Below are 16,806 nucleotides of genomic sequence, written 5' to 3'. Positions count from 1 at the left end.
TTCCCCTCAAACACTACTTTGAAATGTTAAGTGGCTTTATTGCAGATGGTGACAATTTCCTGTATCATTTTTTTCTTCAGAGAAAAAAACCCTCAATATCCATAGTGTAATCTTTTTTTCTAGTGAAAAATATTTTGAGTACAATGCTTAAAAAGAAATACAAGATGCCCCTTAGTTTACCTCCTCATAGCTGGCATGCTAAAATTATCCTAGTTGGGTAACTCGACACTCTCATTCTTAAATTTTGGCAAAACATACCTAGGAGTATTTTTTAAAGTACAGTTTTAAATCCAGATGAAATTATTTGCAATTTTTGGGAAGCACTTCTGTGACATCTATTTTTGAACATTATAATTTTACCTTTTCCATTCTATAACAGTCTATAAAGAAGTCTAAATATGAGGCACCCTTTTGTCTCATATATGACCTCATACAATACTGAGTAGAAGTGTGTCTCAAACATTATTGAGTGAATGGAAGGCTATTATATTTTTAAAATGATAGAGATTACAGGATCATTTACAGAGATTTTTTGGCAATCTGGAGACCAGCCATATTTTCAGATTACCTCTTTTTTTCCTTTTTTTGGGGGGCACATATTCAAACAGGAGTCTAAACAATAAAGTAAGCAATAAGCCAAGTACTGATGGCCTCAATATCAGGCCATGTAAGCAAACAGTGACAGCTCCACTGATTCCCCGTTTGAGCTTCATTTCTCATTCCCAAATGTCTCACAGACACTTAAGCTATCCTGCCAGCCTCTCAAATTTTATGTGTCTAATAAAAGGAGTAGAGGTCACTGTTTTTCTTCTAATCTCAGCCTGGGTACAGAAAGCAAGGAAGCAGTTCAACCCAAGATTATCTTCCTTATTTCTGTCACTGCGGTACCCCTTTTCTCTGTGTTGCCAGAGTACAAATCCACAGCCAGTACCACTGCTCAATTTTGGGTACTCTGGAAATTGGTTGTTTCTTCTCACTTTACAATGTCCCCGGAAACCATTCCTTCTTTCCATTTCTCTGCCGCCCACTAACACCAAAAAGTTTAAACTGTACAATTCATCTACCCCCTAGTGTCTTTTCCAATTTTCTATACAGGTTAATTTTCCTAAAATCCCACTACCACAGTATTCCCTACTATAACACCTTTGCTGGTGTTTCAACTCCTGCGAATAAAATCCACTTCTTAGTCTGGTATTTCCAATCCTCTGTAATCATTTCCAATCTGTCTTTCTACAGTGATTTCCTACCATTCTTAGACAACTTTGGGCCAAAGTAATCTTTCTCATTCCTCCTTCATTTCTGCATGATTTCTCAGCCCTAAACATGCTCCCAGTGCCCCCGTCCCACCTACCCAAGCTGTTCCCACTCACTGAACAATTACTGTGTAAGTACTATACACCAGGAGACAAGGTGCCCACTTCCCCCACAATCTTCCCTTTTGTATCCTCACTATAGTTCTTTCCCTCTTCTAAACCCTAAAAACAGAAACTGCTTACCCACCATATTTGCAACAATACCATAAAGTATAAATGATGTTTCCATTTGTTTCTCTCTTCCTCTATCCACCCATACACATCAGCTACCATGGGCCCTTGAAGGCAGTAACCATATTACACATACAAGCTGAGGTTGGCTATGTTGGTTGGCAACCGCTGAAAAGCAGAGGTCAAGACACACTTAGATGTGTAGAGAACCGGGAAAGGGAGAAGATGGGGAGATCTTTCAGACCACAATGTAGGTCTGAGAGGGACGGAGGACTGGGTAGGAAGTCTTGGACTGCAGCACAAGTTCCAAGAAGGGTCAGCCAGGCCAATGAGGAGTTGGACCAAAGGCACCCACTGGCAGAGTCCCATGTCTTGCTAGAATGAACCTGACTTCATGTTCCTGCTCTGCTTGGGCACTGACAGCTGGTAAAGTGGGGCTTTGAGGCAAATCCACTGAACCGCAGAGACAAGAGAACTCAGCGGGTACCTTATAGCTGCACAGCGGAGGGTATGGCACAAATATTATTGTTAATGTAGGTTAAATGAATGTCTAGTAGGTATTTAATGAAAGGAAACTTAACAGAATCAAGGAAAATTATATCAAAAGCAATATTATGTTACTTGAAATTGAGCAAATTTAGCACATGGAAATCTGGATTTATAAAACATTAGGAAAGGATTAAATTTTTTGAAAGACGAATCACTAGAAAAGGGATCAGCAAACTTTTTCTAAAAAAGGGTCATAGAGTCAACATTTTAGGCTTTGTGGGCCCCATGGCCTGTGTTACAACTATTCTACTTTGCTGCTGTAGTGGGAAAGCAGCCACAATAAAGCACATGAATGAGTGTGGCTGTGGTCAAACAAAACTGTACTTAAATAAACAGGCAGTGGGGCCATCTGACCATGGACTATACCTTGCTGACTTTTACACTAGAGGATTTAAATATAAGTATCTCAAGTACATTTAAAAATACATGCACAATTTACTTCTAGTTTTTGTAGAACACAGACTACGTAAAGAAGAAATTTGTTAACTCACATGGATTTAAAAAAAAAAAAAAAGAAAGTTATCCTACTGATTAGAGCAAAATTGCCTTGAGTTAAATCAAAAGGAGAGCCATTAACACTTTAGGAGATAGGGAATTTACAGACTAAAGTAACAGAAGGTCACTACTGGTATCTATTTCATACTTAAAGCATATGACTTGATTTCTAATTAACAACTAAGAATTTGCACTGCAATTAGTTTTCATGATCCACAGTGCTATAAAATAAGCTTATGGGGCCATGACTAACATTAAAAAAAGAGAAGACATGCAACAGAAAATATCACTGGATACTGTGTGTGCCAAGGGTAACTATTGTTATGAAACTGGTATTTTATGCATTACAATTAAAATACAGTTTTCTGAAGGCTAGAATAAAACAAGCTGGAAGCATGGCTCTATTATGCAACCACTACTATTCACTGCTTGTCAATGACACAGAGTGAGGAGGCAAGCATTCCTCCAGGCTCCAATGAGCTCTCCTCATATTAGAGAATGAAAATAACAATACATTAGCCTGGTTTTCTGTGGTTGAACAGTATTAGGATATCACAACATGAAGAAGGTCTACACAACTGCAGAACAGTTTTTCAGGGCGCACTCTATCTCAGATTCTTTGTTTCCCTGCCTCTCCCCCTCTTCCCTCCATGTCCTAAGAACTGTGTCATAAATTCAATCAGAGAAAGTCTCCCTTTCTTTGAGAATCCTTGTCATATACAAGTTGGTGGAAAAACTCTGTTTCCCCAAAATAACTCCCTTTTGTCAGTGACTATTTACTTGAACAGGATAGTTATTTTATATTTTGCCAAATATATTTTAGAAGGTTAAAACTTCACATATCATTTTTATGTAATGTTTTATTTAGTTACATATTTGGAGCCAAATGCACTCGACTTTTCCCTTTTTTGGCTTGGCTACCAAGAAGCCAGAACTAAATTTGACGTCTGAGTAATTGTTTAATCAGTTCTGCTTTTTAACACAATAATCTTTTTCTCTACAGGGCTCCTGCAATTATCCTATATATGCCTATTATAAAATGCCAATCAAATTTTATAGCTGAACTCCTTAAATCCTTTCTTGAAGTAGGATTTAGATTATCATAAATAGCAAATACAGTAGTCAAATGACCTTACTATACAATTTAAATGTAAAGTGGTTTTCTACACAATAGCAATAGACTTGAGGGCAACATAACAGAAACTGTGCTAAGGACAAACTTTACCTTTTTTCCTCTTAATGTTTTCACACTGAACTATTCTGGAAGATGGTATTCTATTCACCTGCTGCCCTGAATGAACTCTTGGTGGACCTGGATGGTCACATGAATTTTCTTTTTCTTTTCTTGTTCTTGCCCTCCACTACCATAATATAATTTTAGAATTTGAAAAATAATAATAAATTAAAATTAGTCAAATACATAACAGAATCCCTCCCCATACTAATTACACAATGGGCCACAAAGCTTACCTTCTCACAGGTCTCAGGTGGCAAAACATTTCTGAATGTATATGAACATCAATTCCCAGGCATCCATTAATCACTTAAAAAGTTAAGCAGATACAAGTGATGAACAAGTGGAATTTGAATTAAAAAATTTCCATTTATATTAGCAAATCCCCAAAAATGAAATGTTTACCTATAAATCTAACAAAATATGCACAAAATCTAAATGAGTAAAACTACAAAAATGAAGAATGAAATGAAAGAATTAAATAAATTGAGAGATATCCCATGTCCATGGATAGGAAGACTCAATATTGTCAAGAAGTACTTTCCAATTTAATCTATAGGACAATAGATTGGATCTATAGATTCTGTGCAATCCCAATAAAAACTCCAAAAAGTTATTTTATGGATACTATCTAACTCAGGTAAAAGACTAAGAACAGCCAACTCAATATTGAAGAAGAACAAAGTTGGAAGAATGACATTACCTGACTTTAAGACTTACTATCAAGCTATAACAATCAACTCTGTGGTACTGGTACAAGAACAAACAGATCAATGGAATGGAACAGACAACCCAGAAATAGATCCACATAAGTACAGTCAACTGATCTTTAGAGCAAAGATAGTCTTTTCAACAAATGGTACTAGAACAACTAGACATTGACATGCAAATAAATTAATGTAGTCATAGACTTATACCCTTCACAAAAATTAACTCAAAATCGATCACAGACTTAAATGTAAATCACAAAACTATAAAACTTCTAGAAGATAACACTTGAAAAAACCTAGATGACTTTGGGTATGTTGATGCCTTTTTAGATTCAAGACCAAAGGCATGATCTGTGAAAAAAAGAAATGATAAAGTGAACTTCATTAAAATTAAAATCTTGTGCTCTGCAAAAGACAATGAGAAGACAAACCACACACTGAGAGGAAATATTTGCAAAAAATACACATTACTGAAGAAGGGCTGTTATCCAAAATACACACAAATTTTTTTTTAAAATTCAACAAGAAAATGAACAACCTGATTCAAGAAAGGGCCAAATTAAATGCGTCCTTTGTTATTTTAAATATATCAAGATATTTTAACTAAAAATTTTACCCAACTGAACCAATTTTATATTATTTATACCTATTTTGGTGTTTTGTCTTTATAGTAAACAAGGTTTTTGAACAAAGAAAAAAAAAAAACAACGAACCAAAGACCTGAACAGATACCTTATAAACTAAGATATACAGATGACAAATAATCATATGAAAAGATGTTCAACATGATATATCATTAGCGAACTGCAAATTAAAACAATGAAACACTACTACACATCTATTAGAATGGCCGAAATCCAGAACACTGGCAACCCCAAATGCTGATGAGACTGTGGAACAACAGGAACTCTTACTCACTGCTGGCAGGAATGCCAGGACAGTAGGGCAGTTTCTTACAAAACTAAACATGCTTTTGCCATATGATCCAGCAATCACACTCCTTGGTATTTACCCAAAGGAACTGAAAACTATCCTTATATAAAAAACTGCACACAGATGCTTAGTTTTTTAAATATTTTTTTAAAAATTTTATTTAGTTGTTCAGTAGGGGGTGGGTGGTGCACAAGCAGGGGGAGTGGCAGGCAGAGGAAGAAGCAGATCCCCCCTGAGCAGGGAGCTTGATGCAGAACTTGACCCCAAGACCCCGGGATCATGACCTGAGCTGAAGGCAGAAGCTTGACCAATTTAGCCACATAGACACCCCCACACAGATGTTTATAAAAGCTTTATTCATAATTGCCAAAACTTGGGAGCAACCAAGATGTTCTTCAGTAGATGAATGGATAAACTGTGGTATATCTAAACAATGGATTATTATTTAGGGCTAAAAAACAAAAGAGCCATCAAGCCATGAAAAGACATGGAAGAATCTTCAAAAGCTACAGTAATTAAAACAGTATGATACTGACATAAAAAGAGACATTTGGATTAATGGGACAGAATACAGAGCCCCAAAATAAATCTATGCATGTTATGGTTAATTAATATATGACAAAGGAGTCAAGAATATACCATGGGGAAAAGACAGTCTCTTCAAGAAATAATGCTGGGGGGCGCCTGGGTGGCTCAGTGGGTTAAAGCCTCTGCCTTCAGCTCAGGTCATGATCCCGGGGTCCTGGGTTAGAGCCCCGCATCGGGCTCTCTGCCCAGCAGGGAGCCTGCTTCCTTTCCTCTCTCTCTGCCTGCCTCTCAGCCTACTTGTGATCTGTCTGTCAAATAAATAAATAAAATATTAGAAAAGAAAAAAGAAAGAAAGAATGCTGGGAAGGGGCGCCTGGGTGGATCAGTGGGTTAAAGCCTCTGCCTTCGGCTCAGGTCATGATCTCGGGGTCCTGGGATCGAGTTCCGCATCAGGCTCTCTGCTCGGCAAGAAGCCTGCTTCCTCCTCTCTCTCTCTCTGCCTGCATCTCTGCCTACTTGTGATCTCTCTGTCAAATAAATAAATAAATAAAGATTCTCTCTCCCTCTCCTCTGCCCCTCCTTCCCACTCACTCACACTCTCTCTGTCTCGAAAACAAAAATTTAAAAAAATTAAAAAAAAAAGAAATAATGCTGGGAAAATTGGACAGCCATATACAAAAGAAGTAAACTGGACACAAAAATTAATTCCAAATGGATTACAGACTTCAACATAAGACCTAAAAGCATAAAACTCCTAGAAGAAAACAAAGGTGGCCAGCTCTTTAAAATAGGTCTTGGCAATGGTTTTTTTGAAATCTGATACCAAAAGCAAAAGTAACTAAAGCAAAAATAAACAATTAGGCCTACATCAAACTGAAAAGCTTTTGCACAGCAAAGGAAACCATCAATAAAATGAAAAGGCAACCTACTGAATGGGAGAAAATAATTGCAAATAATTATGTATCCAATAAGGGACTAATATTCAAAATATATAAAGAACTCAACTCAATAGCAAACAAACAAACAATCAGACTACAAAATGGGCAGAAGATCTGAATGGACATATTTCCAAAAAAGACATACAGAATGGCCAAGAGACATATGAAGATGCTCAACCTCACTAACTATCAGGAAAAAAATGAAAACTACAATGAGATATCACTTCATACTCTTTAGAATATTATCAAAAACACAAAAGAAATAACAAGAGTTGGTGAGAATGTGGAGAAAAGGAAACCCTTGTATAGTATTGTGGGAATGTAAGTCAGTGTGACCACTATGGAGTTTCCTCAAAAAATTAAGGATTAAACCATCCTATGACCCAACAATTCCTTCTGGGTATTTATCCAAAGAAAACAAAACCACTAATTCGAAAAGATATATGCGTCCCCATGTTCTTGCATCATTACTTACAATAGCCAAGATATGGACACAACCACATCACACCGGTAGATGAATAGATAAAGATGATGTGGTATATTTATATAATCAAATATTACTCGGTCATAAAAAAGAATGAAATCTTGCCATTTGCAACAACATAGATGGATATCAGGGACAATACGCTAAGTGAAATAAGTTAGGAAAAGGAAGATAAATACTGTATGATCTCTCTTATATGCGGGACCTAAAAAATAAACAAGAACAAAATTAAGAAACCCACCAAGCTCATAAATACAAGAGAACAGATTGGTGGCTGCAAAAGTAGGGGTGGGGGTAGAGGGGAAGAAATGGATGAACTATTTTTTTTTTAAGATTTATTTATTTATTTTTATTTGAGAGGCAGAGAGAGAGAACATGGAGGGAGAGAGTGAAGGAGAAGCAGACTCTCTGCTGAGCAGGGAGCTGAGGCTGGGCTTGATCCCAGAACCCTGAGATCATGATCTGAGCCGAAGGCAGGTACTTAAACGACTGAGCCACCCAGGCGCCCCAAGAACTGTCCTTTTTCAGTTTAATTAAATTCAATGTAAATTTTTAAAAGTTTAAAAATGATAAAGAAATGAGCCTTCAAGCCACAAAAAGACATGGAGTAAACTTAAATGCAAATTACTAAGTGACAAAAGCCAATGTGCAAAGATTATATACTATATGATTCCAACTATATAATATTCTGGAAAAGGCAAATGATAGAGACAGTAAAAAGTTCAGTGGTTGTGAGGGATTGCAGGAAGAGAGAAAAAATAGATGGAGCACAGAGGATTTTTGGAGCCGTGGGTACATATCATTCTACTTTTGTCAAAACCCATGGAACACACACCACCAAGAGTGAACACTAATGTAAGCTATGGACTTTGGGTAATAATGATGTGTCATTGTAAGTTCATGAATTGTAACAAATGTCCCATGCAGATGTGGAAGACTGTGTGTATCAGGGACAGGGAGTATATGAGAATTTTATACTTTATTTTGCTGTGAACCTAAAACCGCTCTAAAAAAGTTTTTGTTTTTTTGTTTTTTGTTTTTTTTAAGTTAGGCAGAGAAAAGAGGGAAGAGATTGTAATTACATGAACTTTTCCAATAATTTTGATTTTAGGAAGGTCTTCTACTACAATATGGTATCCATGTCAACTGACATAGTGATAAAAAAAAAAATATCCTATGAGGAAAAAAAAAACCTAAAAGTATTCCCTAAAAAGTCTCGAAATGCCACATTATTCACACAATAACCACTAGGTAAAACATTATTTTTCCTTCTATTATCAAGCTCTTAGCTTTCTCACTCTCCGTTATTCCACTCTTCTAGAGATCTGTTGAGCAGCATATTCTCTCCAAACAAACCAACTGATGTCTAAAATCATACTCCATCAAATCTTGAGCATTAAGTATGCTTAAAAAATATTCTCATGAGGGGCACCTGAATGGCTCCGATGGTTAATGTCCAGATCGTGATTTCAGCTCAGGTCATGATCTCAGGCTCATGAGATACAGCCCCATGTCAGGCTCCCGCTGGGTGTGGAGCGTGCTTAAGATTCTCTCTCCATCTCCCTCTGTCTGTTCCCTCCTCTCCACCTTCAAAAAAATATATTTTCATGATGTAGTTAATATACCCGAACCAAGATAATGTAACGAAGCATAACTGCCATTAACAGAATGATAGAAATGTGTATTTTAAAGACAAAGAATTACCTTTAAAATTGTACATATTCAAACAACAATGGATTCTTTATATTCTGGCTGACTGGTATGGCAAGTCTCTAGGATATATAATGTGTTTAGAGGTATTCATTTAAATGTTTATAAAAAGGTGATTTTACTTAACCATTTACCTTTATATATTGTTTGAGACGAATACACAGATACAGGAAATACTCCTACCATTTTGAAGATTTCTGAGATCAAGTGGAAATGCAATGAGGAAAGAAAACCATTTGGACTATCTAAAGGTTGAGTGCAATCTGTGATGGACTGAATTCTCACCAAATTTCTTCAAGAAATAACCAGGATAATATAATCTTAGTTAAGATAGCACAGATACAAGGCTCAAAGCTTGCAAAGAAAAGACTAGATGGAAATACATATGCAATTTCTAGCTGGCTATCTCTAGGTAGTAGGATATTAAGTGCTTTAATTTTTTTAATTTCCTAGTTTATTTATAATGAACGTGTGACATGTTTTTAAATTTTTTTAAATCAATGCTTTTAGCATTCAAATTAAATGAAGAAAATGTATATAGTAGGAAAGGGTGTTGTTCACTTGGTATTTAAGACAGGACCCTACCCCTCTGGGAGATCTGTCCAAAGACAGTCTTAGACTGTAGTCCCAATTTAGCTCAAGAAGAAACAGCTCACCACACTCACACATAATGAAATTTCATTTTTTATGTTTTTAAAGGTTTTTTCTCTTTTTTTTTTTTTTTTTGTAATTTCTACACCCAGAGTGGGGCTCACATTTACAACCCTGAGATCAAGAGTCACATACTCTTTTGATTGAGCCAGCCAGGCGCCCCTAATTTTTTATATTATTAAGAAAATTTATGCCATTTAAATGCAAAGATACTAATAAATGAGCTAAAACTGTGGATAAGAAATGAGGAGTAGTACTTGAAAGGCACATGATCATCCAAGAATACAGATGGGAAAGGAATGAAATATGCAGCCATGTTCTAACCAACATCCATTATTCAGCATACACTGATCCTAAAAGCACCCTTGAAAAGGCAGAATTACTGAACAATGCAAGGCAGCTTGGCATACAATACAACAATGCAACCTGTTTTGCCTTTTGCAGCAGTATCTTAGAAAGTCATAAAATCAAAATGTCTCCATCCAATGAGTAAGGTAGGTGGTCCAAACAACATGCTCTACTATACACATTTTCAAAAGCAAGATATCAAAACAAACACAACACTGAAAAGAAACTTATAACTGGTATGAAAAACTTTTGAAGTTTGAAAATTAAATCACACTATAAAGACAAAAATTCTGAAATGAATTCAGGAAAGACTAGCTGCTTCAAATCTGATTCATAAAGAGTTTTCAAGGCAGACAGCCAAGTTACACTAAATACATATCTAAACACTTATGAATAAGATTTGTTAGGAAAAGCAGCTCATTTACCATAGAAAGTAGCTCTACAACTTCTGAGTTAGCTCAGAATTAGTCTCCAAAGAATCACCAACAGCAAAATTGCTAAAATTATAGAGAATGCATCCTTAATGATTTTCAATCATGGAGCACAGCAGTATGTTGTGTAGAGAAATTTTTTTTTGTGCAGACTTTATGTAGCAAGTTTTAGAAGCATTTCTAAAAAAAAAAAAAAAGGCAAAAAAAAAAAAAGCTTTTGTACTAACTTGAATTTAAACAAGTTTTTATACTTCAAGTACTGGTTTTCAGTTGTACAGAAAAACTATACATTCACTGTCCACTTTGTAATCATAGGGTAAAATTACTACTGAGCAATGACTAATAAAGGGCATTGAATACTTAGAAATGGGACCACAGATTCTCCCAATGAAAATAAAATGTTCCTAAATACAAGTCTTAACATTAAATCATGGTTTCTAGATTTAGAGAGAACTTAAAAAGAAAAACGCTACTACAGGTTAAGAGTTAGGTGTTTCCTGCCTGCTTTTTGGATGAGTAGGTGACTTCCTAAAAAGGTGGTGGGCAGTACCTGGGTGGCTAGTGGGTAAAGTGTAGGACTCTTGGTTTAGGCTGAAGTCTTGATCTCGGGGTCCTGGGATCAATCCCAGCATAGGGCTCTATGCTCAGCGCTGAGTCAGCTGGTCCCTCTCTTTCTACTCCTCCTCCAGCTCCCCCTTTCCCTCTCAAATAAATAAAATCTTTAAAAAAAAGTTAAAAAAATGTTCACATGGCAGTAAAAAGAATTAGCATGTAGGCCTATGCCACATGTGACTACTCCAAATTGAGACACATTTTAAGTGTAAAGTATGCATTGGATTTTAAAGATTTGGTACAAAGATAGAATGCAAAGTACCTCATTAATACTTTTCTGTATCGATTAGAAGTTGAAATAATTTATTAAAATTAATCTTATTTTATTTTTTTGCTTTTTAAAAAGTAAAACACAACCTGATTTTGTCTTCGGCAGTTTACTACCAGAAAAATGTAAAATTACATCCGTGGTTCATATTATATTTCTATTGGATTGTGCTGATCTAAGCCAGTGCAAGGCAAAAATGCTTTAGTTAACATGACACTGTCAGAGAAGGCAGTCTGCACAATGGTTAGGAAAGGGAGGATGTCCTGTCTGAAATCTCTATTCAATTCTTGATCTTGATGCTGACTACCTGTGTGAGCATGGGCAAGTTATTTTACCATCCTGAGTCTGTTTTCTCACCTCATAAATAATACGGATGGTTCAAGAGCTGCCTTTTCTATGAAGAAAGTTAAATGTGAATTAGCTTATGTGCAATTGGTGAATAGGGGAAAGATGTTATATCCTATACAGTTTTTTCCCAGAACATTAAAGGTTTGGAGAGATCAGAGGTGATCTTTCTACAATTACAAAGGCTTTAGCCGTAAGTAAAGACCTTAATGACAAAACATGAAAATCCCCCAGGAGTTCCTTTGGTTTAAGAAGCGGATGGTTAGCAGCTTCAAGTCTCCCTGCATTTTTCATCAAGCAACCTGGAAAGCTGTTAGTACAGAAGAAAAAGCTGGAGACTTTCACGTCTTGTTTTGAGTGGTGTGTATTTTTTTCTTTATAAACCCTGTTATTTTAGTGTATTATTCTGTAGAATGTCTGGATTTCCAGGAACGTGTTTACGTCATTACAGCAGAAACACCTGTAAATAAATACTGTCACCCCAAACTGCCCTTTAATTAAAAATTTAAAAATTTTCATGAGCTGAGAGAATACTTGGAGTTAACACTATGCTATAGTCTGCTAGACAGAAGTAGTTTAGTCAGAAACCTTGTTGTAGAAAATGTCAATTCAGTAAGTATTTTATTGACATTTGTCTTTATCAAAAGGGAAGAATTACAATTCTAATACTGGTAATGAAGACTAACAAATTTAATACCAATGAAACAATATAGCTGTTATCATCTGTCTAGTCACTGGACCAAAGTTATCTGCACTGTATGTTTTTGAGAAAATGTTGAAAGATATGTATAAAATGCTGGAAATATTCATTACAGTCTATCTCTAAAAGCTGAAATGTAATCTAAAATATTATTTTTTAGCTCTCTGGATATGGAATCCCACATTAGACTTTTTTCAAAAAATATTTTATTTATTTTAAAGAGAGAGAGAGCACGCCAGCAAGAGCAGGGTGAGGCGCCAAGGGAGAAGGAGACTCCCCAGTGAGCAGTGAGCCCCACATGGGACTCAATTCCAAAACCCCAGGACTCTAGGACCTCAGAACCATAACCTCAGCCCAAGGTAGACACATAACTGAGCCACCCAGGCGCCCCCCACCCCTGCATTAGACTTTTGTACATGTTCTAAGGAGTATATTATGCTTAAAAGTAGGGGCTGTCTCAGTACTTTTGTGAAACTTAAATATAATAATGTGCATAAAGGATTTAGCAACATCTAGCAAATAGAAAATTCATGTAAGTGACAACTATTATTATTACATAATTCAGGGTGAATAAAATTCTGCAGAATTCCTTTTCCTCCTCCTAATAAGGGCTTACATATAGGTAGAACATGTATTTAAACAAAACATTTTATCCAAAAACAAATTTCTTAATTGGAAAACTCAGAATTATCACAATAAGGGTGTGTGAAAGTCTTAAAAAATACAGAGCAAGACTACATACAAGTAAAAAAATTACAAATGTATGATTTAATTTCATAAACTTTAGGGAAAAAACTAAATCTATTTGAACAAATAAATATGACTGCTTATTTTTATTATTCAAAGACAAAGTTAGCACTTGCTAAGTAATAAAAAGTTTCACAGTAGTACTTCTCTTAAAAAAAAAACAAAACCTAACTGGGTGTAATAAAATTGTATTGTGCTATAGGAACTGCCTTTTTAATGAATTAATAAAGCGGTTTTCTCAGCTGGGAGGAAGAGAGACAACATGAGAAGAAATAGAACTTTTACTTTTGCCAACAATCTCCCCTTCCCCCACCAATGATGGCCAACTTATATTTCTATAGGAAAATGACTATATACATAAAAAATATTCATTTAATTCTGATATACACTCAACAAAATTATTATTTTAAGATAATTGTTTCCTATTTAAATCATTGGAAAAAATGAAAAATATTTTTTTCTGGTTCTGCTGAAGAATCAGACAGGAAATGCATAGTTTCCCTTGGAGTCCTGAGTTTTTCTTAAGTATTTCCCATAAGATCTTCTCGAAGAGTGGACTCAGACAACTAAGTGAAAGGGAAAGCATGATGGGATCAAGATCCTTTTGGAAAGACGAATTAGTGAAGAAACAAGAGAAAAAGAAACAGGAAACAACCTTTAGGGCAGTGGTTGTCAAAGCTGGAAACAGAATCTCTGAGAACTTGTTAGAAATAAAAATGACCAGGCCCCACCCCAGTCCTGCAGAATCAGAAACTGGATGGGGCCCAGCAATCTGTTTTAACATGCCTTTGGGATTCTGATGCACACTTCAGTTTAGGGAACCCTTATTTCACCAGGACTGTTTTTCACCAGGACTATTTTTACAGGACTGATGTATCAGAAAACTTTTAAGTTTTAAGAATTAAAAATACTTCTTTAACAAACTTAGGGAAATATCCCTAGATATTCAATTGTATGTGAAAAATCAAATAATCTTAAGTGTTCCTTGAACTAGTTCTTTGTTTTCTGTATAGTTTACCCTGTTTTTGCGCTTAAAAAAATTTTAAGTGGAAACAAGGTTAAACCTCAGCCCTCTGGCAGACATGGCCGGTTGCCTTTTCATGTGGTACAGATCTTGGGTCAGTCTCATCTCTGCTAGACCAAGAACCCAACTTCAACACTCTAGTTAGAAATAAACAGGCCCCAGAAAAAACAAAATCGTAAGGGGCCTGACTGATAACTGCAATGTTAACTTTTAAATTTACTATAAGAAATGTGATTGCTAAAAAGACAAGATTTCTTTCCCTTGTAGGACTTAGCTATCCAGAAAGTTAAAATGACTTTTAGCAGATTGAAAATCCACTGCTTCAGAGCAGAGTTGGGTGTTCCCACTTGCTAGTGAAAAACAGTTTGAAATCCCGGGGCACAGAGGTCAACTTCTTGTGTCCAAATTTTTACATGGGTGGTTTTTAAGCAGATTCCATGTAGCCTACTATTCTTCCATTTGGAAAAGGCCTCAGGCATGCTATAAAATAATTAACTCTTCAGGCTTGGAAGCACTCTGGGTCCTTAATTCACCTAATTTATCAACAGGCATTTACCAAGTTCTTATAAGCCAGGCTCTGTGCAAAGTACTGGGAATAAAAAAACATTAAGCCAATCCCACTTGTCCAGAAATTTAGTTTAGGAAAGACGGAGGGAGTGGCAAAATAAAGATAATTATAAAATATAATTAATGAAATAACAGTCATGCATTGAGTATTACAGGGGAAATCTCTGGTACAATATTTAGAAGGGGGAGTGGATTTGGAAGGTATTTTCCAAGGAGACAGAGAACTCTGGATTGAGGCTGGAAGATGAGGAAAGTCACAATTCATTTACAAAGCATCTTAAATAGTCACGATCATCCACTTAATAGTAATGTTAGCTTGTATTTCATAAAATGAAAATTTCTGATTTTAACCTAAATTCTGTGCTAGGGCAATAAATCTATGCAGTTACAGATCAAACCTAGGGGAAAGAGGTATCTAATTTAGTGGAAAAGCCAAATTATGGGTTGTTTAGAGAAAAAGGGTTTTGCTTACCTCTGACAGATACACAAATAGTTAACAATGTTTGTTAAATAAAGGTCCTAGGATTGGTCTTTGGCCATTTGGCACAGTTTTTATTCGAAAGTAATTTATTTTAACAAAGGCTAATATCCTCAGGCTACTCTCACTGTGAATTTATCTCAGTAACTATACTGCAAGTTTTTAAAAGGAGTTTGTTTCGTCAAGGAGAAACAAAAGCAGGCATTTTTCATTGCTTTTCAGTTGACTACTTCTCAGGGAAGCGAAAAGGGCCAAGACAAAGCAAAGCAGCAAGTCCTAGTAAATAATAAGTTATAGCAAAAACAAAGTACCTAGGTTCTTTAGCTTCCTTCTAAATCTTTTGCTAGGAGGTTTGAATCACAACATTTCTATGGTAAGTGGACTACGGGGAAACATTGTCGGAAACAAACGTAAACAGTCTTTGGTTTCTCATTTCTAAAGCTAAAACAGATGCGGTGCGCACACTCCGGGCCCTGGCATCGCCTCAGTTCAGAAGTTATCACGTGGACCTAAGGTGACTGCACGCTGCCTCCCCAAACCCCTTTTACTGCGCTGAGCAGCCCGAAAGCACCACTGGAGGCCCTCCCCTCGTGCTCCTTACAGCTCTAGCCAGAGTCCGCCGCGTGGGATCCCTCCGACCTGCTCCACCTCCCACCCCGTAACAGGAGGAAGGAGCGTCGCTCCCGCGGGCCTGTGCGGAGACGCATGCGCACCGGTGCGCCAGCGCTACTAACGGGCGCGCGCCGCAGGGTCCGGCGTTCCCACCGGCCTTCGTCCCACGGGACCCGCTGACAGGTTCCTACCGACAGTAATCGCTGAGCCCCCGCCCTGAAATCCCAGTCGGGCGCGCACCGCTCGCGCGTCCTTCCGGCGCCGGCCGCGGCGGGTCGCTCGAGGCGAGTTCAGCGGCCTGCCGGGGCCGAGCTTGCGCTCTCATTGGCCGACGCCCGCCCGGCCTTCTTCCCTGAGCGCCTGCGCGCAGCGGGCTGTGGGGAGGAGGAACCCCTAGCAAACCGCAGGCCTTCGCTGACAACAGTGCCCAGGTGACCCTGTTGTCGTTCCCGCTCTCCTGAATCCCTTGTCTCTCCGCCTTCTTACCGACCGGCTGGGAGGGGGCTCCGCGGAAAGCTTTGAGAGACGAATGAGCCCTCCCGAGACGTAACGGGCTAGGCCGGCGGGCGTCGGAAAATGAGTAGACTGCAGGTGGCGGGGCCTGACCGGAACGGGGTGGACAGGATGGGGAGCAGAGGGTAACCGAGCACGCGCTGGAGCCTGGAAAAAAGGGGGGGGGGCGCGCATGCGCCGGACCGCCTAGCGCCCTCCCGCCCGGGCACCCAGGGAGGGGGCGAGGCTGGCCTTGGGAATCGCCCGTGTCGTTTTCGGAGCTGAATCCTTAGGTCGGCTCTCTTGAAAGCTTTTTTAAAAGGTCTTACTTAAGTATGCTCTTTGGCATACCTTACAGAAACATAGCTAATTCCTAAACATTTTCTCCAGTTTACATTTTTTTACGTTGGTCCCTTCGAGATCTTGCTATTTTCAAACCTTAAGCATTCCCTCCGCCCCCCTTTTT

At 37.7% G+C, this 16,806-nt stretch overlaps 1 protein-coding gene across 3 annotated transcripts in view; it reads right to left on the bottom strand.

Annotated features, from left to right (window-relative positions):
* TCAIM (T cell activation inhibitor, mitochondrial) overlaps positions 1-16,354 on the bottom strand; it is a 48,923-nt gene extending 32,569 nt beyond the window's left edge. The window contains exons 1-2 of one of the 3 annotated variants that reach the window (XM_032861387.1): positions 16,335-16,354; positions 3,999-4,071 (exon numbers count right to left, since the gene is read on the bottom strand). In XM_032861387.1, the coding sequence (XP_032717278.1) occupies positions 3,999-4,027 (29 nt within the window). In that variant the 5' untranslated portion in view covers positions 4,028-4,071; positions 16,335-16,354. Of the gene's footprint in view, positions 1-3,998; positions 4,162-16,039; positions 16,113-16,334 lie in introns of those variants that run through there. The other 2 variants (XM_032861386.1, XR_004383104.1) reach the window with 2 other exon arrangements.
* Between the last annotated feature and the right edge of the window lie 452 nt (positions 16,355-16,806).

The sequence above is a fragment of the Lontra canadensis genome, unplaced genomic scaffold (assembly GCF_010015895.1).
Source record: "Lontra canadensis isolate GAN:19392208 unplaced genomic scaffold, GSC_riverotter_1.0 scaffold20, whole genome shotgun sequence".
Classification (NCBI taxonomy): Eukaryota; Metazoa; Chordata; class Mammalia; order Carnivora; family Mustelidae; genus Lontra; species Lontra canadensis.
This window is presented reverse-complemented; position numbering and strand designations above follow the sequence as displayed.